At 44.8% G+C, this 27,004-nt stretch overlaps 2 protein-coding genes and 1 long non-coding RNA gene across 4 annotated transcripts; 2 read left to right on the top strand and 1 right to left on the bottom strand.

Annotated features, from left to right (window-relative positions):
• The first annotated feature begins 1,112 nt into the window (after positions 1–1,112).
• On the top strand, positions 1,113–5,941 carry LOC113030348 (E3 ubiquitin-protein ligase TM129-like). The gene is made up of 7 exons (XM_026181731.1): positions 1,113–1,388; positions 1,820–1,878; positions 2,910–3,167; positions 4,506–4,666; positions 4,745–4,904; positions 4,990–5,062; positions 5,143–5,941. Exons 1-7 carry the CDS (start codon positions 1,184–1,186, stop codon positions 5,328–5,330), a joined length of 1,104 nt encoding a protein of 367 aa, XP_026037516.1. The 5' UTR covers positions 1,113–1,183; the 3' UTR covers positions 5,331–5,941.
• Positions 5,942–7,068: 1,127 nt separating this feature from the next.
• Positions 7,069–19,799, bottom strand: atoh8 (atonal bHLH transcription factor 8). Its single transcript, XM_026181706.1, has 5 exons — positions 19,442–19,799; positions 18,084–19,284; positions 17,206–17,361; positions 15,794–15,985; positions 7,069–7,721 (listed from the first exon to the last, which is right to left on the bottom strand). The coding sequence occupies exons 2-5, from the start codon at positions 18,711–18,713 to the stop codon at positions 7,695–7,697; spliced, it is 1,005 nt and encodes a 334-aa protein (XP_026037491.1). The 5' UTR covers positions 18,714–19,284; positions 19,442–19,799; the 3' UTR covers positions 7,069–7,694.
• Positions 19,800–19,909: 110 nt separating this feature from the next.
• LOC113030342 (uncharacterized) lies at positions 19,910–26,724 on the top strand. Of its 2 annotated transcripts, XR_003273575.1 has the most exons (4): positions 19,910–20,190; positions 20,557–20,792; positions 26,362–26,476; positions 26,557–26,724. It is a non-coding gene; the product is annotated as an uncharacterized LOC113030342 (long non-coding RNA). The 2 variants fall into 2 exon arrangements; XR_003273574.1 differs by lacking the exons at positions 19,910–20,190; positions 20,557–20,792 and having other exon boundaries at positions 26,126–26,476.
• The last annotated feature ends 280 nt before the right edge of the window (positions 26,725–27,004 follow it).

Here is a 27,004-nt window from a genome sequence, read left to right as displayed (position 1 = left end):
TACCATCAGAACAGTGAACATCACTGTCACAACAGCGTTTATTTGCATTCAAAGGCTTTATGATTTTTCCTATAATGGCGGCCGGTCTCTAGTCAAAACGCCCGGGCCGATTTTTTGTCCCAGTCCAGCTCTGTATGCAGCTCATCTGCAGCCTGATGTTACCTGCATCTTCCTATTCAGAAGGCAGAATTTCCGAGTTCTGAGTGCAATCAAAGCACCACGACTGCAGTTTTTGTGTTGGATGTAAAAGGTGCACATGACGCTGTGACGTAGGCTAGAATCATGGCAGCAGTCAATGACGGTCCAGGCGTGGGATTTCTCTCGTGGAAATGTGCACATTATCTTTTCCTTTCTGTTGGTAGGTGGCACAGTGCACTGTGGCAAGTAAGCAAGCTAGAAGACTGGTAGTCTGGCTGGGTATCCAGTTACAGAAGCAACACATTAACAAGAGAAGTCTGAGTAAAACCAAAGTTACTTTCCCTAGTAACTAGTTACTTTGAAAGTAACGAGTAACTTGAAGTAACTGAGTTACTTTTGATAGAAGTAACTAGTAATGTAACTAAGTTACTAATTTAAAGTAACTTACCCAACACTGGTAGTTACATATATTACATGATATGTGGCAGCCCCCAAGAGTACCAAATACCTGAGGCCACACATCTAGGAGACATCTGTGCGCCTATCCCAGGAGGAGGAGGGAGGACCGAAGTATTGTATATTGTTTTTTGTTATCTCTTTTGTGAAGCACTTTGTGACATCTGTCAGTGAAATGTGCGATATATAAATAAACTTTTACCACGGCCAAAGGTGAGAGGACCAGCGGGGACGGACCAGCCACCCTGGTACCAGTCAAGAGTAACCCTGACCCAGCAAGTTTGGTGCGGAAGATCTTTCTCCCGGCCTGCGCTGACTCTAACCTAGAATTAGACCCGAGACTGTGGCCTCACAAACGCACTTCTAGAAGATTTTCCCTTTACAGATGAGCTGAAGCTGAAGTGAAGAGCATATGTGTGATAGGCAGACCAGACTTTCGGTTCGTCTTCTTTAAGCCGGTAGGGGGCGGTAATGGCTCAACCCGGTGTTTGAAAACGGCATTTTGAAAAAGCGTCGAAGAAAAGAAAAGACGACGAAGAAGAAAACGTATGCGGAAGTGAGGTAAATATACTCGGACCTTGGCAGTAGTATGGAGAGCCCGGAGCTGTCGTTTACTCTGGCTTACGTGGTCCTCTCCTTCTGTTTCGTGTTCACGCCCAATGAGTTCCGCTCGGCCGGCCTCACCATCCAGAACCTGTTCTCGTCGTGGCTGGGCAGCGAGGACGTGGGCTTCATCCAGTATCACATCAGAAGGACCAGCATCACCATCGTGGTCCACTCCGCGCTGCCTTTAGGTAAACTCGTCACTGTCACACAGGTAGAAGAGCACTCTGTTCCCCGCAATCACGTCACGCACACAGTGGGTGTTAGAACCAGTGTCACCATTATAACATTTTGGAACCATGGGTAAAAAAATGAGGCATTAAGAAAAGATTAGAACAGTTTAAATAAGTGAATAATTTGTACTTTAAATCCACGCACAGGTCAGTAATGATGGAGGACACGCCCGTGGGAGCGATAACACTTTGATTTTGAGCTTTTAAATCAGTGCTTGTCCGTAGACACGGGTTTTATATACGAGAGCCCCGAGCAGAGGACAGTCGCGGTGTCGTCTGACCTGGTCTTGGTTTGTTGCTCCGTGGAGGGGCCTGTGATGTTTGTGTACCTGATAAACATGGAGCAGGTTCGTGTTTGTCTGATGCTATATTGTGTCTTCTCTCTGCAGGTTACTACATGGGAATGTGTGTCGCTGCTCCAGAAAAAAACCTGGTTAACATTTACCAGGTGGGTTGGCTGGTGCTCTCTGCCTGCAGCCTGCACGGGGCCACGCCCTCTGTTGTGTACTTAAGGAAACACATTTATGCTGATGTAGATCCTGGAGAACAGGCGGTGCATTTGGAGAGTGAGCCGTGCTATGAGTTTACACTGGCTCATATAAAACATTATCAAAAAAACAAAATCAGTTAAGTAAAAACCCACGACACAGGGCTTTGGAGTCGGTCATTAACTTTTATCCTTTCAGGTTCGATCTAATGCTCACCACTGTTTTTAAGCAAAGTCAGAGAATGGATCGTTAGCATTCGCAGTACACATTCTTCTTTATCCGTGTTAGCTCACTGGTAATGATGCTGGTGAAAGTCTGACAGAGAAGCAGGCTGACCAGCAGATGGCGGCGCAGCATCTGTTATTTATTTAAACCAAAACTCTTCCAAACAGAAGAAACGGCTCCTCTCGTGGTTACGAGCTGCTCTGTTCTCATCATCGTCCATCTCTTTTACTGCAACACGTGCCCACGCTCTGCTACAGCGCTTGGGTGAAAGTGATGTAACTGTGCGTGACAAACGGTGCATTTTCCACTGATTGTGTGTTTGATTTCTGCCTTGTTGATCAGAGTAAGCTGTGGGCTGTGGCATGCAGGGCCCACACGTGCACACTGTTAAAGGACTGCTTATGCCTACAGCCTTTTAGCCGACTCGTTCCTGGTGCAGCTTCCCCGTCTCTGGGTCCAGCTGCTGTAGCTGGGAAGAAAACCTTATGAGGCATCACATTTCCACGAGGGTTTCATGACTCTGTGGGGTAGAAAAGTTTGAATTTATGCAGGAAATGGCTTTGTTTGCAGAGTAGCACATTTGATGAATTGAAAAAAGAAGACAGTTTTCCATAATGTAATCTGTAGGAATAACCAGAACACAGGAGCCAATAAGCAAACATGTTGGAGTCATTTTGTTGTTGTCGTCTTTTGTTTAGGTTTAGTGGTTCAAACTCTCTTGATCATGAACCTGAAGCAGTGATCTCTTGTGTTGTTGTTTCTCCAGGTTGGTGACAGCTGGAGAGCGTTTCTCCTTCTGTCTCTCTGCCTCCAGTCGGTCAGCTGGATAATTGTCTTCTACTGGTCCCGGCGTCGCTGGCACAATCATCCAATCAGTAAGGTGCTGCAGGCCCATGTGCAGCCCCCTTTCTCCAGCTGGGGCTCTGTGGCAGTCAGCATCAACACTGAGTTCAGACACATAGATAAGTTTGCTACAGGAGCACCGGGAGCTCGAGTCATCGTCACTGACACCTGGGTGTTAAAGGTGAGTGTTAATAAATATGCGTATAGCTTTTCTTTGGCATTATAACTGCACAACTCTAGTTTCACGCACTGCAGAGAAACTCTGAGAAATCCTGATCCTGTGCTTTCCTACGAGTCTCAGTTGTCAGGACAACAGTCCACAGAAAGTCCTATCAGAAAAATGACCCTTACATCATAAACATCTTTTTTTTCAGCCTCTTCTCGCTATCATCAGAGAGAAACGTGTAAATGACTGTTTCTGATAGACTGTTGATCATAAATGAAACAAAGCGTCCGTTTGTTTCTGCTTTTATAAAGTCTGTGGTTAAAGGGCTCGCAGCTGATGTGAGATCCGTCACAGTTAGGAACTGTTATCACAGACGTACTAGAAGGAACCTTGACCCCGTTCAGTTGAAAACTGATGATATTTATTATTGCCATTGTTTCCCTGCACTCTTCGTCTCCAAGGCAACCATTTCAGAGACGGGAAAATTGCAGATTGGTTGCACGTTGTTGCGGTAATGCTGTCGCGGTAACATTGTCGGGGTAACGCTGTCGCAGTAATGTTGTTGTAGCAACGCTGTCGCGGTAACGTTGTCGCGGTAACGCTGTCGCAGTAACGTTGTCGGGGTAACGCTGTCGCGGTAACGTTGTCGCGGTAACGCTGTCGCAGTAACGTTGTCGCGGTAACGTTGTCGCGGTAACGCTGTCGCAGTAACGTTGTCGCGGTAACGTTGTCGCGGTAACGCTGTCGCGGTAACGCTGTCGCAGTAACACTGACGCGGTAACGCTGTCGCGGTAACGCTGTCGGGGTAACGTTGTCGCAGTAACGTTGTCGCGGTAACGTTGTCGCAGTAACGCTGTCGCGGTAACGTTGTCGTAGTAACGCTGTCGCGGTAACGTTGTCGTGGTAACGTTGTCGTAGTAACGCTGTCGCGGTAACGTTGTCGCAGTAAGGTTGTCGTGGTAACGCTGTCACACTTGCGGTCTGACCATGGAAAAGTGATTCTGTGCACGGCGAACAAACAAACGCAGACCTGAGCTACAAGGACACAGAGCGACGGCCGTGGGCTTCCTGTGGGCTCTAATCATTGTGATGATTAACTGACCAACTAGACAAATCCATTCTGAGCTTTTCATGTAATCATTTTGGTACATAAATATTTTTAGAGCATCTTCACTGGTTTTCTGTTATCCTGCATCTTAATATGTTTCGTTTTTTTAATGTTGGTTATTTATAGAACAGGGACTTGGTAACTTTGCTGCATTTCAACAAGAATCCAACTGCTGACTTGTGCGCATGAGCTGCAGCTAGACTTTGTCTGCTCAGGCACATCTGACCCTCTTTGTCTGCTTCTAGGTGACCACGTATCACATTTACATGGCCCTGCAGAGCGATTGCCACGTCACAGTGACAGAGTCCACACAGCACCACCTGAGTCCGGATTCAGCCTCGCCCACAGAGATCCTGACCCTGAGAGTTGACAGCATTAACCCTGCTGTCACACCATTCAATATCAAGTATGTGTTGTCTCGACAAAACGGCACGTCTCGTGTCAAAACAAAGAGAAATCAAATCGTCTTTCCAACTCGTTCCAGGCTCAACTCTGCGGAGTACGCAGAGCTCCGGGAGAAGCTCCGGGCTCCCATCAGAAACTCTCCTAATGTGGTGATCCATCGAACGCTCGGTGAACTCTTTTTGGAAACGTTCAAGGCTCAGGTGGACCTCAATCAGCCGTACGCCCTCCCCCACGGACAGGTACACACTGCTGCATTCATCAAATTGTGTCCAGTGCTGAGATGAGATGAGTCAGTCAGTCAGCATGTGCTGTGTGCGTACACAGGAGTTAGAGCCCTGTATCGGCTGCATGCAGGTTCCAGCAAACGCCAAACTGGTCACGCTTTGCCACGAAGCAGGTAAAACTACGCTGATCGTTTTTTGGGTGGGTTCATATGTGCTCGTGTAACTACGCCTGTGTGATTCCTGTCTGCTACAGAGACCGATGATGACGATTCAGACTGCCAGCAGTGTCACTGCAGACCCATGTGGTGTCTGTTGTGTCTGGGTCGATGGTTCGCCAGCCGTCTAGACGAGCAGACACCGGAGACGTGGTTGTCCAGCAGGGTTCCCTGCCCTACTTGTAGAGCCAAGTTCTGTATTCTGGATGTGTGCGCAGTCCAATGACGGGCACACGTCTCCCCCCACACTGACTTTTAATGTTTCCAATGTTGACCAAGGGTTTCTGCTCAACATCCTCCAACCAGAGCGGCACCTGGACTGGATGTGGTCGTGTTCTATTTCTGCTTTTATGGAAACGAAATAAAAACAATTCTATGAGGAATCATTTATTTCATATTTGTATGTTGTTACAGCACCAAATCTTCTCATGAAGGGCCCTTTCTGCATCTTTTCTTATGCAGCGTAGCAACAAATATGAAATAAGTAAACATGAAAAGTTTTAGATGGAACATTTATCATGTAAGGGCAAAATTCTGATTACTGTGATGTGGAGCGAATGTATGAATCTACAGTTTAATAAAGTTTAACTCAACTTGGTTTATATTTTAAATGTTTGTATTAATACCAAATATTGAAAAAGGGTGTAAATAATAAATGTACTGATATGGAAGGAAACCTCGCAGACATGGATGAAAGCTGCTGCCTGCGGTGGATTAAACGATGCCTGGAAACGGCTCACACATCCAGTCACCTGACTTTGTTTGTTTTTCAAATGTATTTGAGAAAAATAATGCAACAGATAAACGACACCATTAATAAATGTTTTCTGTACGTTTGTCCTGCTGTTTCACATTAGCATCGTTTCCTAGCAGGGGGCAGCTTCTTTAGTGTTTAGTGGTACAGACGTCTGTGGATTCTCTTCATCTGTGACACTTTCATAATGAGTTTGCGGTTCTTACTCTAATTTTAAGTCATTCGTAGATCTATAGAAGGATACTTGATTGATCCCATCAGCGTGGGCTCAGATTGTGGTCATAAATATTTTGTACTTGTAAATTAGGATTCATATGTGTAAAATAGATTTGTGTGTGGACTCCATAAAGCACCCCCCCAATAGCCAAACCCACCTGTTCTCTGATTGGATAGTTACATTTGTGATTGACATGACATTGGCCAATCAGATGAAAGGAAGAAAAACTGGGTCAAAATTCGTACTTGTAACTTGAAACTTGAGTGCAGAGTTTCACACGTATTTTTTGGCTAAGTCCACTCACAAATCTTGTTTACACACACAAATCCTAATTTACAAGTACAAAATATTTATGACCACAATTTGAGCCCATAGGTCAAGATTTCTGACTGGGAACTCACCATTGCCCCGGCCCAGATTTGTAGAAAGGTACAATTCAAGCTTTTGACAGCGACCTCTGTGTGTGGACCCTGATGGGCTGCAGAGCTTCTGACTATAGACGCGCTACCATCCACATTTGCACATGGACAAAGATTTTATTTTATTTAAGACGTCTTCATTTATCTGATTTTTTTTTATTCAGAACTATTTATGTTGCACAGCTGTTCCTGACAGACTGAAAGTGAAAAATCACAGAGTCCATGAAAACTACAGATAAAAACCAAAGAGGAGGAGCTGTGACAGAATATGTACGGAGCCCCGCAGGGGACATGGGAGGAAAAAAATTAAGACGGACTTTTGCGAGATCTCGCAAAAGTTGAATTCCAACAATGGCGGCAGCTACTTAGTTGTAATATTCCTCTTTCTGCGTCACAAAATACACTTTTAAGATAGTTTGAGGCGTGAATGTAGTTGTGTAAACGTCAGATATCTGCTCGGTTTACAAGACATCACATATGCAAAAGTGCTCCGACGTTTTCGGAGATGTATGAAACTTTTGCGAGATCCCGAGTTAGTTTTGCGAGATCTCGCAAAAGTCCGTCTTAATTTTTTTTCTCCCATGTCCCCTGCAGGGCTCCGTAAATATGGGACAGAAAAATGAATGTAAGAACACTTCAGTGGGGTTGGAATATATCATTTATTTATTGAAGGTATTTATTTTAATTCCAAATCTGTATGGCCTTTCATTCATACTTTCTCTCACCTTAGGATTTGTACCTTAGTTTTAGCATCGTTTACATTTAATGTTGAATTCATACAAGAAATCAAGATGTTTAGTAATGTTGCTTAAATTGATATACAGAACAGAGAGTAGCAAAGAAACCTAGATTTATGTAAACATTGTCATATTATTGGTTAAATATTTAGGTAACTGCCATGTCGGGTAAATTAAGCAAAGTTAGGATGATCATTGTTCACATACTTGTAAACACTACTATCTATTATTAATTCTTAGGTGTCATCCTGATCATCCTTCTGTCCACCAGGAAACATTATCAGCTATTTCTCAGGAAATCTAAATTGAATCTGAATGACATGAGCCTCTTTGTTTTTACAGTAAATGCTACTGTTTCATGCTTTTTTCGTTCTACACAGTGCAACAGTAGAGTGTGGCCTGAGGCTGGCTGTGTGATCGTGCAGTGGGAAGAGGTGATTCTGGTAGCAGTAGTCTCAAAACATCAAACATCCTCGGGCATTCTTCCAACCTGCCAAAATAAAATCATTTCAGTTAATAAAGGAATGCGTTTATTGTGTGTGCTGCATGAGGAAGCATGTGATGAGGAAAGCGTTCATTTAGATCTAAACCTATGCAGGACAAAAAGTGATTGTGAATGGAAGATAAGACGAGAAGATGATCTTCAATCCGATATTATTTATACAGCGCCAACTCATAACAACAGTCACCTCTGTACTGTAAGGTAGACCCTACAATAACACATGCAGAGGAAAACTCAACAATCATACGACCCCCTATGGAAGAAACCTCCGGCAGAACCAGGCTCAGCGAGGGGCGGGGCCATCTGCCATCAGCTGGGCAGTGTTATTATTTTTCATGTAGCAACAAAATGACCTTCTTCTGATACTCAGAGTGAAAAGTTGCAGAGAATCATTGCTTAACTAAACTGTCACAGAATAAATGTATTAGTATTTACATGGTAACTGGACTGATGGCTCTGCACTTTTCTGCTCTCCTGGAGGACTCAATGCGCTCTATGCAACACGCCACATTCACCCAGTCACACCAGCACTTTCTTCTTTCAGTGCTGTTTAGCTAACATTCACGATGGATGCATCAGAGAGCAACTGGGGGGTAGTATCTTCCCCAAGCATATTTGGCATGCAGATTAGTGGGAGCCCAAACCAGTTGAGGTGGTTCAGGGATCTGACAAGGATGCCTCCTGGGCGCCTCCTGGGTGAGGTGTTCCAGGCATGTCCCACCAGGAGGAGGCCCCAGGGCCCATATTTCTCGGCTGGCCTGGGAACGCCTTGGTGTTCCCCGGATAAGCTGGAGGAGGTGGCTGGGGAGAGGGAAGTCTGGGCTTCTCTGCTTGGGCTGCTGCCCCCACGACCCAGCCCCGGATAAGCGGAAGAAGATGGATGGACGGGAGCCTGGATCAAACCCATAACCTTCCAGTCAGTAGCTGACCTGCTCTACCACCTGAGCTACAGCCAACCAACATACCAACTTGTACTCGTACCTCACTTATTTGCTGCATAGCGCTGTTTGAACGTTGATGAGGGATGTTGGGACCTCGAGGAAATCCCACCTTAATTTGTGTAAGTGGGATTCAGACCAAAGACAGCTGTGACGATTCAGTAATTTGTTTTGAGGTTTTCCAAACACGTAAACACTTAACAGTGGCGATATGAATACAAAACACTATTTTCCTGTTATACAGGAATTTACCAGGAATATGCACATTTATTTGCACAGCCTGGTGATGCTCGAGATGTAACAAATAACCCTTGCATCCCATTTAGAAATGACAACTTCACCGCCTCATTGTTACTTTGTGACCTCTTATATAATGTATATTCTGTGCCTGCTGTCATAAATGCCTCATGGTTTTAATGCTCTCCAATGGTTTGATTTCTTTACTGCTGGTTTTTAATAACTTTACTTGAACCCACTTGCAGACCTCCAAAGTCTGACCCGGTGACCTCGCTGTCGTGACGTTTCCATGAAAAGTGACCAGGGTGCCATTAAAGGTCCCTGGTTATATTTTTGTAAATATGATTAAATATGGAAACTTGCAGGAGTCCTGGATGTTTCGTTAATATTTTAATTAGCCAATACTTTGACATGTTTTGATGCATCTATCCCTGTTACAGGTTTCATGCCCTCACATCTCTGATGTCGTCATGTTTACACTTTCATCAAGACTGGACAGTGTACATCCACGCGCCAGTATTATGTCACATTAATAGTACCACCCAGTGGCAACATGCCATCAACAGTAGGTGATAAACATCCACTATACAGAACTTTTTCCGAGTGATGTGAAACACACAAACATATAAACACTGTGTTTTGTTGTGTATTATAGAAGCTAGATTCAACACGGACACAGACTTTTGCTCCCAGCTTTAGGAGGATTTACGAGATATTCCACAGACCTTCAGCATTTATGACTTTCTGTCCACCATCTTGGTTTTGAGTAAAACAAACTACCCATGAGTGGCCAATAGTAAGCAGAGATGAAGGACTGGCGTCCACTGTGCTGGCTGATATGCAGCTATAACAAAAACGCATGCATAGCAACCACTATAAAATCTGATGCTTACTGAGAGTCTGGCAAATATTAGGCCGCCCTCATAGTGCCACCAAGTAACAACAGGAAATCAGCATTAGGTAACAAACATCATGTGATCTACATGAAACCTTATCGATATTTAGAAATACTGATATAGTGAGAAAATATTGTTAATTTTACTTCTGTCTCCTCAAAACTATTTGTTAGAAAGTAAATAACAACCTTGTAATTAGAATTATTCATAGTGATTTTATGAAGCTGTTGTAAACATTCTCCCAGCAACAGAAACAAAGATGCAGCCAAATTACACACACCTGAGATGGTTAATGGTAGTGTGTATTAGGGCTGCCACAAACGATTATTTTGATAGTCGACTAGTCACTGATTATTTTTGCGATTAGTCGACTAATCAGATCCATTGGACGTAAAACGTACAGCTTATTGCACCAGCAGCATCTGCTCTTATATAACTATCATTAGCTTACAGCTTTAAGTGTTTAAGGTCTGTGCTAACTAAAAATAAAGAAAAGATGATAGTTTATTAAATTTTAATGAAATTTGCAGATTGTTTCGGTGAAGTTTAATAAACTCCTTGCTATCTAAAATATAACAGGACACCGGAGTAAATTCTCCAGCATCTCACACTTCTGATAATCAGCTGTCTGCTTGATGTTTATTCAGCTGTGTAAAAACTATAACTTTAATCTCAGCCAAACCGATTTACTCAGGAACAAATAAAATACTAAAAAAGCCAAACAATAACATGTTTAAGTTATCTAAGTGACTTATATATCATGTTTAACCTGAGTAGCGAAAGACGGCGGTGGGTTTGAAAACGATTTGCCGGGAGTCCGGTGTTCTCACGGCTCTAGTGAGCCTAGCCCCCGGCTAGCTATCGAGCTAGTGGGTAACAGACGTCTCCGAAAACGTCGGAGCGCTTTTGAAAATATGTGGTGTCCTGATAAACTGAGCAGATATTTGAGGTTTGCACAGCTACATTCTCGCCTGAAAATATGTTAAACGTTTATTTTGTGACCCAGAAAGAATAATAAGAGTAATATTAAAACTAACTAGCTGCCGCCATTGTTGGAAACTGAGCTGGGCTGCGCTATGAATTCTGGGACACAGCTTCTTCTTCTTCGGGGTTTAACGGCAGCTGGCATCCTTGTACATGCAGTGCTGCCATCTTCTGTTTCAGTCCGTTATTACACTCTTAAATCCTGCCACTTATTCCTGCGTCTTTTGGGATCTTACAAAGCTTCAAACGACGCGTCGACTTTAATAGTCGACTAATCGTGGCAGCCCTAGTGTGTATAACCAGTCTCACCCACAGTAGTACAAAGTGGCCTCTTCAGTGAATGTGTAATGTTTTGTGCTCTCTGCTTTTCATATATGGATACAGATACAGCATGGTGCAGGTACAGAGGCTTCACCATTGAAGCGGTTGCTTGATGGTTTCCAGTTTATTAGGTTTGTCCTGTATGATGAGTGACCCGCAAACTGGCCTGGGAGGGTTGCTACTGCAGGCTCTTTGTTGCATACAAACAAAGCTTTTTATTTTATATTTTTAAGATATGAAACGGCACAGCGGCAGTTCAAACCTGTTTTTGTTCAGTCTTCTTTGTCCTGAGTATGTGTGACCTCAGAGCCAATGAAACAAAAAGTTTTTTTTCCTGCTAAACGTGTATACAGACTCAGAGGCTCTGAGAAAAGCACACACACACACACACACACACACACACACACACCACTACCCCCTACCCTGTCTTTCCACCAGCTGCTGCTGTCTGACAAGCTGATGATGACTGTGTTTTTTCCCCTCCTTGTTTCAAAGTATGTTGGAGCAGATGGCCCGGAGAGGCAGAGCACGGGAATGTGTTAGAGAGACTGCTGGGGAATGTGCCAAGTGTGTGTGTGTGTGTGTGTGTGTGTGTGTGTGTGTGTGTGTGTGTGTGTGTGTGTGTGTGTGTGTGTGTGTGTGGTTTCAGTTCGCGTGCCTTCTCACTGCCCTCTGCCCTTTATGGCGCCAGCTTTACTTCCCCTTCACTCTAAACATCTGGTGTCTGGGGTTTACAGAACACGCACATGTACACACACACACACACACACACACACACACACACACACACACACACACACACACACAGCACAAAAAAGCTAGCCAGCAGGGAAAAAGCTCTAAACTCGTTTACATCTAAAAGAGCAACGTGACTCGATTAGTGTGAAGTGCAGAAGTAAGAGTCCACCGACTCTGTGGTTCAACAAAAATGTGTAACGCTACGCAACATGTAAATAAAAAGTGCAACACCTTTCATACAAAATACAAAGTTCACATTTATTTTAAAGGGTTAAAGTTTTTGAATTGATACGTTCAGCACGTTTCAGCATCAGCTCTGCTCTGTGAGCTCTGGAGAACTAAGGAGGACGTTTGAAAGCAGATATTTGACGGGCACATTTCAGTTGCTCAATAGTTGGACGCCATCTTTGTCCTACTTTTTCTTTGATACTGTTCAAAGGTTCAATATATCTGCATATAAAATAGACAAAGTATGCAATGCTTTTGTTAAATGTCTTGAATTAAAGGTGAAATTCTGAACTTTCTACACATTTTGATTGTTTGATTTAAACTTAGTTGTGTTGGTCTACAGAAGCAAAATGACCAAGTCCAAACACTTATGGCCTGACTGTATAAATACACAGCAGCCCTCTGGATTTGTTTCAGGAAGGGTGTGAAAACACTGACAAATCAAACCCTTGTGAAAAGGAAGCAGCCAAAGTAGCTTTAAGTTACTTCTAAAATATTTCTGTGTTTCAAACTTTTTATTCTCTTGCTAATTATGTCTGAGCACTCAATGTCACAACCACTGTACTCCTCCAATCACAGGACTATATGAGGACTAAGATTACTTCACTTTATATACATTTGTCCAATTTGGTTTTATTTATACAGCACATCAACAGTGACCTCGAGGCACTTTATACTGGAACCCAATAATAAATAACAGAAAACAGAGAAAATGCCCAAACTCAGATGACCCCCTATGAGCAGCGGTTTCCTCCCTTTTAACAGGAAGAAACAGGCTGATGGAGGCGGAGCCATCTGGCACGACCGGCTGGGAGTAGGGGGAGGAATACACAGTAATGTAGATTTTACACCATCTACTAAAGTCCCCTGTACACCAACACAGTCAAACCTGGATCAAACAATGATGTGATGGAAGTTCAGACTTTTATCTTCAATTTGAGAAATTCAATTCAAATGTATTTACACACATCAACAGTCGCCTCAAGGCGCTTTACACTGTAAGGTAGACCATGCACTAATACAAAGGAAACCCCAACAATCAGATGACCCCCTATGAGCAGCACTTTGGCGACAGTGGGAAGGAAAAACTCCCTTTTAACAGGAAGAAACCTCCAGCAGAACCAGGCTCAGGGAGGGGCGGGGCCATCTGCTGTGATTGGTTGGGGTGAGAGAAGGAAGACAGGATAAAGACATGCTGTGGAAGAGAGACAGAGGTTAATAATAACCAATAATTAAGTGAAGAGTGGTGTATACACATGGTGAGGAACAAACACTCAGTGGATGATCTGAAAATCCGCTGAGTGTTTGTTCCCATTCTGGGAAGCCCCGGCAGCCTGGTCCAGCCCTAACTATATGCTTTAGCAAAAAGGAAAGTTTGAAGCCTGATCTTGAAAGTAGAGATAGTGTCTGTCTCCTGAATCCAAACTGGAAGCTGGTTCCACAGAAGAGGGGCCTGAAAACTGAAGGCTCTGCCTCCCATTCTACTTTTAAATACTCTAGGAACAACAAGTAGGCCTGCAGAGCGAGAGCGAAGTGCTCTAATAGGGTGATATGGTACTACAAGGTCATTAAGATAAGATGGGGCCTGATTATTTAAGACCTTTAAGTTTCAGGGAGTTTTTAGGACTTCCTGATAATAGTGGCTCAAGAGTTGGGAGTTCACCTTGTAATCGGAAGGTTGCTGGTTCGAGCCCCGGCTCTGACAGTCTCGGTCGTTGTGTCCTTGGGCAAGACACTTCACCCGTTGCCTACTGGTGGTGGTCAGAGGGCCCGGTGGCGCCAGTGTCCAGCAGCCTCGCCTCTGTCAGTGCGCCCCAGGGTGGCTGTGGCTACAATGTAGCTGCCATCACCAGTGTGTGAATGTGTGTGTGAATGGGTGTGTGAATGTAGTGTGAAGCACTTTGGGGTCCTATCGCTATGGACTAGTAAAGCGCTATACAAATACAGGCCATTTACCTTTCAGTTTCTCAGCATCATACATGTCATGTCTTAAAAATATCACTTAAAAAGCTTATGTGTATTTTATGTGTTTGTATTGAAACAAACATCTGTAGCCTGCTGCTTCTGTCTGGCAGCCTTAAACAGTTCATGCAGTACTTTTGTTAAATCCCCTAAAATCCTCTTACACTGTGTCTGCTCGCAGACCACCACAAACCAAACAAAAGCAAGTGAAGTATAAAAAACACAAAGAAAGAAGAACTGAATAAAGAAATGTAAAAAATATTGGACCCCATGGAGAATGCAAAACACAAACTGGGAGACAGAACTGAGTGACATGGAGCGCTGATGTAAAAACACCTGAGGAGTAGAAACAGGTGAAAAGAATCGTTGGAGTCTCTGCAGCCTAAGCCTACAGCAGCATAACACATGAATGATTAGTTATACTGCTAACTATTGGCTTTAATAAGGAAAGTCATTAGCCAGTCAGCAGAGTGGGTGTCGTCTCCTGAGTCCACACTGGTGGCTCTGTCCACAGCAGCCTGACAGCTACAGTTCTACCAACCTGATTCTCTAAATGTTGGGATGCTGTCTCAAACATATATAAGAACAGAATGCGATGGTTTGCAAATCTCATGACGCCATATTTTACAGAAAACTGTTAAATAAACTGTTTAAATTCAGACATTTTACTATTTCCTAAAAAATGAGCTCACTTTGATGGAAGCATGTTTTAGAAGCTCAGGAGGTAGACTGTGTCATCTAATTGGAAGCTTGCTGTTCCAGTGTGCATGCCAAATATCCTGGAGCAGAATACTAACCCTAATCTATCAGAGTACAAATGTGGGTAAATGTTAGACAGAAAGCACTTAGGAAAAAGTGCTAGCTTGAGCAGGTGAATGAGGCACATTATACAAAGTCACGTGAGTGCTCAGGCAGAGCAGAAAGATGCTAAGAACCAGTGCAAAAGCTGCAACGGGAGGAACAAAGTAAGTGGTGCCACAAGAAACAGCTGGAGGAACATTTAGCAGCTAACCAGATTAACTGGCAACAGGTAAGTTACATAAGGCTGCGAGTCAGTCCTGGATGATCCTCAGGTGTAGACATCGTTCTGTCATGGACGTCTCTGTGAACACGCAGCAAGCGCTCATGCAAACGAGCGACATGTGAACATGATGCAGAAAGGCTGCTGTCATCGTTTGACCACAGCTCATTAAAACTGTTCTGCAGCCCTCGTTTAAAAGTCTTCATCTATGACACTTTGATGGAAAAGCACCATCGAAGCTGGAGGGCAGATACAGGTTTTATACCAACGTGTGCTCCCATGTAGCCTAAAACAAACAGAGTGAAGCTGTTCAGCAGCAAACTGTTCTACACAGCTTTGAGTTTTAGTCTCGCTTATCTTTCTTGATGCTTCTCTACAGTAAGCTGAGAGAAAACATTTGAGTGCGCGTCCTGCTCCTGTCAGCAATCAAACACTCTTCAACAACATCTCCAAACGTTCTCTGAGAAGCGTTGCTGCCATCAAACACTTTTCTTAAACTGGCACATTTTCTCACGTTTCACCTGCTTTCTGTGTTGTAAAATGTGAGTTTATGACAGTTGTTCCAAAACGTTCACGAACTTTTGGAAACTACAGGAAGCAAAGTTAGCCTGCAATGTGCTGTTCTGGGATAACGTGGTACTGTGGTATCTTTAACATATGATGGGGCCCAATCATTCAAGAACGTGTGTGATAAAAGTTAACTGTAAATGCATGTTTATGGGAGTTCCACCTCACCTTCCTCTTCTTGCTCCTTCCCTCGGCCTGCAGGGTCCGTGTGCACTGTTCAACACACTGAGAGAAGCTCACGCTGCTGTGATCTGAACTGTAGTCCAGCTCCGCGAGCTGAGCCAGAGACAGGATGTAATTGCAGGCTATACGTAGGATCGCCAGCTTGGAGAGCTTCTGCCCGTACGAGTAACACGGCACCTAGAGCACGGTCCGTGGTTGGAGGAAGGAAAAGAGAAGGAAATGATTCTCCTTTAGCCTCTTCTCGTTTGTCTAAAGTGTTGTGCTGTTTTCAAAGAGAAACATATGGACTTATCCTCTATTACTGTTGTTAGTGCATCACGTATTAGCTCATCACGTGGTACCAAAGACAAAACCACATTTTGATTAAGTCTTTGAGGTTTAAGGAAACCATGGTTTCACACTTCCAAACCTTTTCACCATTAATGGAAGTGAGTAATATCAATCTCCACATATGACCTCACAATGCAGAGAGTGGAGCCTCCAGAGGGACAGTGATAAGTAGTGTAGTTAAGGTGTTTACGCCGTTACACAGCTACACTGAAACAACTGCCATCACGTGTTGTAATGTATTGTGAAATAGATTCAGAGATATACACGGAGAAGCTTTACTTTACAAACTGAAGACATCAAATATATGAAGCAGGACATATGGAATCATGTAACTAAAGAAATAAGTCTAAATATGTCTTATATTTGAGCCGCGCTTCGCTTTGTCCACAGTGCTTAGTCTTCTCTCAGTGAGCTTCATGAAACAGCCACCTGACATGGATTCACCTCACAGGTGAGCCTGTCGGGGTTCACCTGTGGAGTTGGGACCATCAGGTGTGTTGGCAGCAGTCAGGTTGGTGCACAGCTGACAGCCTGTTTGACAACTGTTAGAATTCATATTATGGTAAGAACCAATCAGCTAAGTAAAGAGAAACAACATCAAGAGCTATGATGAAACTGACTCAGCAGCTCTGGGAACCCCATCAGACTGCTGGAAACCATTCCAGGCGACGACCTCGTGAAGCTCATGGAGAGGATGCAGAGAGTGAGCAGGAATCACAGCAAAGGCTGGATATGAGGAAGAATCTGAAATCTAAAACATGTTTGCAGAGATTTCACAGCTTTTGGGTTTAATGCATAACTCCACATGTGTTGATGCCTTCAGTGAGAATCTACAATGCAAACAAACAAAGTGCAAACAAAGGCTGAGGAAAACTTTAGGATGGTGGACAGACAGTCACTCATCTACCCAGGTTTTCATCCTGTCAGCGTAGGAGTCGGTGCGACACCTTCAGAGTTTCTTTTTAGGGAGATGATGTGTGTCTCTCAGAAGATGAACCTGGCTGTCAACCAGCCATCAGAAAACATATATTTGTACATAGAGGGACATTATAAAGTGTGAGTCTGACCTGTTTCCTCAGAGCCTCGAATGCAGCACTGATGGTATGGACACGGGTCCTCTCCCTGGCGTTTGCTAGCAGCCTCCTGGTCTGCTGGATGGCTTTGACTTCTGGAAGATGCCCAGATCCATCAGGACTCAACCCAATCCGCTTCCTCAGAGACTCCTGGTGAAACACGGGCCATGGGGTTAGGCCTGGAGTTAGCACACTATCACTGAGCTTACCCTCTAGGATGCATTTCCTACTTACTCTGGCAGCAACCTTTGGATCGTGGACTATCTTAAACGTTTTTTCCTTTTATTTGATTACTTATCAATCAATTAAATATATATTCAATTCTTCCAGGAGTCCTCTTAATCTATAAAAGGTGAGAATTTTTGTGAAATCATAAATGGCTTTTAAGTCTGACAATTTAACCCTAAGAACATGATGTGGAGAAGTTAGTCGATGACTTGATTGGCCACATTTCATTGAACAAGTTTCAGTTGATTGGACAATTAATGAGGTCATTTGCTTCAGTTCACTGAGGGTTGCAAACATTATGCACAGCTCTCCCAAGGTCCCACCACAGCATTTCACTTCAGTGTAGCTCAGGAGGTAGAGCAGGTCATCGACTGATCAACACTTTGGTGATTCAGCCCAGCCTACATGCCAAACGTCCTTGGGTAAGGTTGTAGTTGGTGGTTCACACATTGTTTCTGTATTTTGGCTTATTTTGAGGTCAGATGAAAAATACCCCTTTTGGTTTATCCGTGGCTGCATTTAAATCGTTTTAAACCAGCTAAAGACCAGAGGACTGTTTATTATTTACTGGCAATTAAAACCTTTGAATTTAAAGAGGGTGTACATTCTTTTATACACGATTATATGTGAAAGGACATATTCACCTTATGCGAAGGGACCTGTGGATCCATATGTTCGTGACACTCGGAGGACTGTGAGACTCTGGCGGCAGACTGGCCGGGAGGCGCCTCTAAGGAAAACACCTGGTGACTGGCTGAGTTGCAGGTTGATGTTGAAGGAGGGAATATCGACTGAAGGCCCAGTTTTAGTCTGCTGGACAGAGGCTGGGAGATGGAGGTGGGCCAGTGGGAGATCTCTGGGTTAGAGAATGAGGAGGTGGGCACCTGGGAAACTTTGGAAGCATCAACAGGCACATTACTGCCAATTCTCATATCTATGGCACCACCACTCTGAGCTGCAGCCATGTCTTCTTTTAATCCTGACAGAATCCCCGTGGTACTGGCCATCGGCTCTTGTGACATCATCAAGTGTCTCTTGAGTGGAGCCAGCTTGTGGACATTATGCGACTCCATATGGGCGTCATCTACCCAGTCTGCATCAGTCACGTCAACTGTGTAGGTGTTCATCCTGTCGGGCTCGGGGCCATTGAAAAACCTTTTAGGTTCGCGGGACTTCCTCTTGAACTTCTTGTTAGTGCTAGGCACAGAGACCTGCTGTGGGTCTTTGTTATCAGGTCTGTTCCACATATTACTCAGAGGAAGGGGATTCTTCATTTTGCAACAGTTAGGGTAACAAACAGGTAACGTAAAATCGGATTTGAACACAAAAAACGGTGATATTTGGAAATGTACATGAACTACAAAATCTTAAAAGTTGTCCAGTAAATCATTTCAGTTCTTTCACTGTGTAGGAGCGAGCATCAGCTGAGCCTTCACCTCCTGGAAGAATGTGTTTCACTACTGCACAAAAAAGACTTTTGGTCCCAGTGTTTCATTCAGGAATACACCGTTAGCTTATTTCATTGCACGGACAACTGCACAATCGTGTGCATTACTTCAGTTTTACAAGCAGGTTTTCTGTGGCTCCACTCTGTCTTCATAGCAGTCTCTGAATAATCCACGTTAGTACATAAAGCTGTGTAACATCTGCTGCTCAGTACAAGTTGTCCCTCTGGATGGAGAAGTGCAGAGCTGTAAAGGTTTCTTTCTGTGAATGCAGTCCAGGCCTCAGAATTGGGGTTACAGTGGAACTGTCTGAGCGTGGCTCCAGTCAGTCTGCATAGCAGCACCGTGAATAACCCACACTGATACACACACTGAGCACAGATACGCTGGAGTGCAACTGCTGGACATAAAAATGAGAACAGCGCATGAAGAAAGTAGCAGCTCTTCAGGAGCACAATCACACACACGCTATAAAACCACTTATTCACACTTTGCAAAGCAGCCGGGGGAGCAGACTCTCGTTAGAGTTGCAGGATTTAACGAATAACTTTACATACTCTGCGTAAGTGTCAGCATGGTACCGGACAGAGTCACACGGTAGTTTCCAAACACCTCAAACTTCCCTGAAGGAGTGTCAGCAGCAGTTGCGGTGATACCCCCGGGATCGATCCATCCCTCGGCGAACTTCTGGGCCCTTCTTAAGGAAAGCTCCGGTGAGCTGAGGTTGAAACTCGGTGCGCTGTAGGCAGTGGCGTCGATCAGTGATTTGCTCTCCCGGCGTTAAAGACTGAGAACTAGTTCACTGCCTGGACTCGCTCAGTTGTCACCGCACACATCGGCTCTGGTCCTCCGCGTCCTCCTGCTTCACTGCACGCGAATACAACCTCGCGCTCCTCCAGCTCCAGTCGCTGGCGTCTGACTGGCTGGAGCCCCCCCTCCCCTCCGCGCGCGTGCACACGCACACACGCACGCGAGGAAGGATTTGCACATTGGTTTGTTGACGTTTTGTTTTTTAACCACAACTTCGCTGTTGTAGCAGGACATCCGCGACGAAACAGATCAACGGTGCCATACGCTGGCACGAGACTCACGAGCTGAGGCGCATGTGCTCATACGACGCTGCGAAACTTACAGTAAAAACAAATCTGCGGACGGTGTTTCAGTGTACCTGTGACTGGGATGAGACAGTTCATCTTCCCCGTGTAACTTGCTCGGTGCCAGCATTGAGGGGTAGGGGCGCCGTGAAAAAACGTGGATACCGCAAACCATGACAGCCCTAAAAGAAATGGATCAATATCCTACTTAGGTAAGTAGATATTTTTGCAGGGGTATATGATGATAACATTATTAGATTTTTTTTTTACATTGATTGGTACCAAACACAAAAAAATACGTTAACTTTTTGGAAATGTCATCTATAAAAAGTATTTTTATAACTTAAACATTTTTATTTGTGACATTAAGTATTGATAAATATTACTTAAATATTTTTTCAAACAAAGTATAGCCAACTAAAACAATCTGTCATAGGCAGTGTGCAAAATATAATAGACACCTTTCCAAAAATGCTCTGTTTATGTGAGTTATAATGAATTATTATTACAAAATGCATGAAAAAAAAATCTGTCCAGGCAAATGGCAGGACTCAAACTCAACCTGCGTTTATTTACAGAACCCCGATTCTGTACATACAGTAGTGAGAGGAAGGGGGCGCCAGGGGATCCAGGGAAAGGGAAGCAAACTCTTCTGTTCACAGAGCCGGTCACTTGCTCGTCCCAGATCAAACTCCATGCTGACGCTCCTCACAAACACACTCATCACCCAACAAGGGTCCAAGGTGAACAGCAGGAATCCGACTCAGCCGCCACCTTAAGTGGTGACCGATCAGATGAAGATGATGCGCAGCAGGTGAGTTGATTGTCAGCAGGTACGTAGGAACCCGAGAGAAGTACTGTCCAGGCAGGGAGGAGTGCAGAGAAAAGAGACACACACAATAACAAGCAGTGACAGGACACCAGAGAGGACTGCAGGACCAAGACAATTTCCCAAGGAACCTCCTGCAATTAGACACATTTTTGGCAAAAGATTTTACTTCTTAAGAAATCAGTGGTGCTGGTTCAGTGTCAGGAGTGTGGGTCTGAGGGGATGGGAGTGGGACAGCTGCCTAAGCCAGAGATTAGATCAGTATAGGTCTTAAATAATCAGGCCCCATCTTATCTTAATGACCTTGTAGTACCATATCACCCTATTAGAGCACTTCGCTCTCGCTCTGCAGGCCTACTTGTTGTTCCTAGAGTATTTAAAAGTAGAATGGGAGGCAGAGGCTTCAGTTTTCAGGCCCCTCTTCTGTGGAACCAGCTTCCAGTTTGGATTCAGGAGACAGACACTATCTCTACTTTCAAGATTAGGCTTCAAACTTTCCTTTTTGCTAAAGCATATAGTTAGGGCTGGACCAGGTGACCCTGAATCCTCCCTTAGTTATGCTGCAATAGGTGTAGGCTGCCGGGGATTCCCATGATGCACTGGGTGTTTCTTCTTCACTCACTATGTATTAACAGACCTCTCTGCATTGAATCATATCTGTTATTAATCTCTGTCTCTCTTCCACAGCATGTCTTTATCCTGTCTTCCTTCTCTCACCCCAACCAATCACAGCAGATGGCCCCGCCCCTCCCTGAGCCTGGTTCTGCTGGAGGTTTCTTCCTGTTAAAAGGGAGTTTTTCCTTCCCACTGTCACCAAAGTGCTGCTCATAGGGGGTCATATGATTGTTGGGTTTTTCTCTGTATCTATGAAGCGCCTTGAGGCGACTTTTGTTGTGATTTGGCGCTATATAAATAAAATTGAATTGAATTGAATCATACCATGGAAGCACGTTGGCACATAAGTGATGTAATACATATATGTATTACATTTCACATTTGTAATTGGTGCAGGCAGGTGCATGTTGGCTAAAATAACAGAAACACATTATTTTCTGTTAGAACTGAAGTAAACTAACTAATATTAAAAAAGTCAAGCAGTTTCTCTCATGTGGACTTTGGTATAAGTTTCATTTCCATCTGTCTGTCTTTCTTTTGTGAAACATCAGCTCTCAGCATCACCTTGGAGCACGTGCACCTGAAAGAAACCAAACCAGTCTTTGTTGGCAAAAACAAAACAACACTAATGCCATGAAACAAACACATTTATAAGTACCTTGTGAAGCAAACGTTGATGGTGACATGTTAATACTTTCTGTCCCTGTCAGTCATGGGACCTTAGATTCATCACTTTTCTCCCCCTTAGGGCGCTTCTGAGCAGGGGTGGGCACATGAGAAACTGGGAGGGCCACACCAGTAAGCTGAACTCTTATCTCTTTAGATCCTACAATTAACAGTACAGATGTTGCAATCAGGCAATGAAAATGTGAAATAGGCATAGTGAAAACACTAACATGAGAAACCACGACTAAGGAAAAGCAACAAGCAGAAGAGATTTGTCCGGGTCAAGAAACACGAGGAGTGGACATTAGACCATCTGTGCTTTGGTCTGATGATGTCACGGTTCTGGGTCATTGTGACCCAGCATTTTGAGTTCTTGTGTTTTGGTAATATGTTATATTATGGTTTTTGTTCTGAGTCCTTGGTTGTGCCCTTTGGATTATTGTGATTTAGCTTTCAGGTTTAGTTGTGCGCGTGTGTTTATTGTCTTGTTCCCCAGTCAGTCATGTCTCATGTAACTCTGGTTCCTGGACTCTGTGTTCCCCCTGTTCTCTGTCAGTGTTGCATCTCTGAGTCCTGTCAGTTTATTTCCTGTTTTACATTGAAGGTCTTGTCTCATGTTAGTGTATTCTGTTTTACTTCCTTGTCTTGCCCAGTTACTCCCAGCTGTGCTCTCCCTCTGTGTTTCGTTCCCTCGTTATCCCTCTGTGTATTTAAGCCTTGTCTCCGCCTCTGTTAGTTGCTGGTTCGTCTGCGTGTCTTCCTGCCGTGTGTCTCTCCAGGTTCCACGTCTCAGGTTTTTGTTCCTTGCATTATTATTTTGTAGCTGTTCCCAGTTTAGGTTTTTGTTAGCATAGTTCCCTGCGATGCTTTGATTTGAATTTTGCCTTTCGTTATTAATAAACTTTCTCACAGCTACGTTGCCGTCCGTGCTTGGGTCCACATCCTTCATCTCCCGACAATCTGCCCTGCAGATCATGACAGATGAGTCCAAATTTGAGATCTCTGGTTCCACTGTGTCTTTGTGCCATGCAGAAAAGGTGATGGGATGGTCTCTACATGCATGGGGCGGTCGTGGCTCAAGAGTTGGGAGGTCGCCTTGTAATCGGAAGGTTGCCGGTTCGAGCCCCGGCTTGGACAGTCTCGGTTGTTGTGTCCTTGGGTAAGACACTTCACCCGTTGCCTACTGGTGGTGGTCAGAGGGGCCGGTGGCGCCAGTGTCCGGCAGCCTCGCCTCTGTCAGTGCGCCCCAGGGTGGCTGTGGCTACAATGTAGCTGCCATCACCAGTGTGTGAATGTGTGTGTGAATGGGTGGATGACTGGATATGTAAAGCGCTTTGGGGTCCTTAGGGACTAGTAAAGCGCTATATAAATACAGGCCATTTACCATTTACCATGGTTCCCACCGTGAAGAGTGGAGGTGATGTGAGGGGGCTTTGCTGGTGACACTGTTGAACATTTATTCAAAACTGAAGGCACACTGCACCAGCATGGCTACCACAGCATCCTGCAGCAACATGCATCCCATCTGGTTTGCATTTGGTTGGACCATCATTGATTTTTTGATTTGATTTGATTTGATATACCTTTATTAGTCCCACAAGGGGAAATTTCATAAGGCTGCCGACCTATTGCACGCAATGGCGGCGCCATCTTACCCTCCGACCATACATACATTACACAAACATCACATGGGGAAGACAGGTCAGAGAGGTATAACAATGGAAAATGCACCACATGAGGAAAGATAAGGAGAAAAAAATAACTCCCCCCAGACTGAGCTCCAACAGTTTGAGAACAGAAAAAAACACCTCTGCACATGAAAAACCTCTTAATACACCAAAGAAACACATGACAAGCAACAGGGGGGTAAAGGGCGAGAGACAGCCGAATTAGACAGCACATCCGGGCCTGCGTGCGCTGGTCTCCTTGATCCACCGTCAAGGGAATAAGCATCGAAGGCGTTTGGAAAGGGAGGGGGGATGAGTGTGTGCATATCAGTGTATATGTATGTGTGTGTGTGTCCAGAGTTCAGCTGAGACAGTGTCCTTTGCCCTGCCAGGCTAAGTAAACAGTCTTCCAGCCAACCCAGGTGGCCTTGCATGGAATGGGAAGGAACAGACTCAACACAGTCGTTATCAGGGAGTTGTTGTTCAGCTCCAGCCTTGCAGCTGGCACCAAAGGGGTATCCGCATGAAGTGATGGTGCTTTTTACTTTAGTGCGAACAGCTCATATGAATTTCAAAGCAGTTCTACAGTCCAACACTGGTCTCTCAATCTCCCGTTGGAGAGCCGCGAGCTTCGTCATACTTGCGTTCTGTGATGTTGTCATTCTTGTGCTCAAGGAGCCGATTCTGAGAACTCACGACAGTGGGCCTCCCCGAGATGTCATCCAATTTGCGCTCAGAGATGTTATTCTGAGTATTCACGGCAGCCGTAGCCTCTCCAAGATCTTATCCATGCTGCACTCAATGAGCCCATTTTGAGAAACTCACGCCTCTCCCATCGTTCCAATCCCAGCGGGCAGCCTTGTGGGGGTTTGAACAGCCAGTTCCACTTTCTCAAGCCAGCTCCGATCAGCCAGAACCCTGTTATCATGGTTCCGAATAGGTAGATATCTTCAGCACTCAGGCTCACCTGAGCCCAAACTTCTCGTTGAGAAAGGGGTGTCAATTGCATTTAAGGACCAGTTTTCAACAGGACAATGACCCCAAACACACCTCCAGGCTGTGTACTAGAAGAAGTATACTAGATGGCGGCGCGCACAGACGCAGCGGCTCTATGCTCTCCACTTAGGTGCCTTTCTTTTTGGTTTCTCCACTTTTTCTTCTTCTTTTGTTTTCCTTATTGTGAAGCCAAATTTTCCTACAACCATCTGGAATTATGCAAGATCGGATATAACAGCCAGATCCCCATTACCAGTGATTATCAGGGGGTGCACAACATCCCCCCGGAGATAGCGAGAACATCGGGTGCTCCGTGGATTGTTATCGGCTCTGCCAAGAAACGCAGGCGGCGGAAGGAACGCAAACAAAAGCGGGGATGCCTGCCGGGCCTGCTAGCCAGGCTAAAGAGGCAGCCTTTCAAACCACCGCTCCCGAGCATCTTTCTGACCAACGCACGGTCGGTTGTCAACAAAATAGACGAACTGAACCTACTTCTCGCCGCACAGCCAATCGTCCGTGACTGCTGTGTCCTGGTCGTCACGGAGACATGGCTCACTCCGCGAGGCTCCGCCTACGACAGCCGTAACGCTCCGACAATCCATCAAGCGGTGCGGCTTGGTAGCTTAGCAAAGTCGTACTGAAACATCTGACAGATTTTCGAGCGCCGTGTACATAAAATCAGTTCGAGGTCAGTAAACACAACCAGAGTTCATACATAAGGCACACGGGATTATAAGGGGCTCTGTCGACTGTCAGACAAATCAAAGGATTGATTTTAAGTGCGCCGTATTTTCCAAACAACACGGTAATAACGACGGCCCGCTAGCATGCGCTACCAAAAATAGTGCTTTGTTGTGTATCTGACGGACGAAAGCTAAACCAGTTCCACACCAGTGAAGCTGCATTTTTACAAACCAGTTCTGGTTCATGTTTCATTCAACGATCTGCTTTCGCTCTTCTCATTCTGCGTCATCATCCAATTCCACCTGTGATCTTGTGTCACCATTGCTCCCTGAGCTTTGTGTTGGTTCTTCACCTGACAAATAGGACAAACATGACAATAAGAATAAAATGTGGAGCTGCTTCAGTGTGTCTGTCACTTTGTGCAGATCTTGACTCATCAGTAATGTTTGTAGGCTGAGTGCGTTTTTAAAACAAGTTGTGCAAACTGCACTACAAGGTGGAATATTTGCAAAATCATGACTATGACCTATGAATACGTCAGTGCCATTAAGATGAAATTATTGTGTCACCAACATTTTAAAGTTAGACATATAATTCTAACAGCCTCTGTAATCTAATATCCTGGCTGCTCGAGGCTCCGTTTTCTCTGACAGCTTCAATTAGATTAGAAACGCTGCTCTGAGACTGAGAGAACTAACAGTGCTGCCTGCTGTGCAAACACGTTATTCATGGTTACATACAGTTTTAGACAGATGTGGGACAAAGCCTAGCATAGCCTGTAACGTTATTGTGACGGACACATTTTATGTGTCAGACCCAGGACCCTGAGCAGTTATGGACTAATATTATGATGTATGTATTTTGTATTGCTGTCCCTCGTTCTCCCTGCTTGTAGACGTGTGTGTGTGTGTGTGTGGCCCTGGCAGGTGATTGGCCACACCTGAAGACCTTGACACACCTGCAGCTGATCAAGCCTGTCGGAGGAGCTACTTGAGAGTGTGGTGGAGCTCTCTCCGGCGCTGGATCATTGCGTGGCTTCACGTCAGTCTCTCGACCAGTTCCTAGTTTGAGTCTGCTGCATTATTGTGTGTCTGACGGCTTCCTCTCTCTTATGTCCCCAGGAGTTACGGGGAGACGAGAGGACAGCGAGCACGGGGTGCTCATCACGGAGAAGCGGAGACAGGAGCACTAGCACTGAGAAGAGGACACGTCACGGGAGTCGGGAGAGCACGGGATTTATTGTCATGTCTGTCCATCACTGTAAATAAACGCACTGCTTGTACATAGAGCACCGCGCCTGGGTCCTCCTTCCCTACACCCCCACGGTCTGCCAGCCAGACCGTGGCATTATGAGTGAACTTGGCTTTAAGTGACTTACAGGTTTCTCTGAAAAATACTTTCTTATATCCAGATTCTTCCTCTTCGCTGCCGTCCTCCTCCTCGCAGCGCAGGCTTGCCGCTGCTAAAACTCAACAGAGCTCCCTGAAAGGCTCAGCCAATCACATTGGCCATATTTGTCACATGAGGTAGGACTCCAGTGACAGATCGCTTTTTTTTCTTCTTCCTATC

This window comes from Astatotilapia calliptera, chromosome 2 (assembly GCF_900246225.1).
Source record: "Astatotilapia calliptera chromosome 2, fAstCal1.2, whole genome shotgun sequence".
Taxonomy (NCBI): Eukaryota; Metazoa; Chordata; class Actinopteri; order Cichliformes; family Cichlidae; genus Astatotilapia; species Astatotilapia calliptera.
This window is presented reverse-complemented; position numbering and strand designations above follow the sequence as displayed.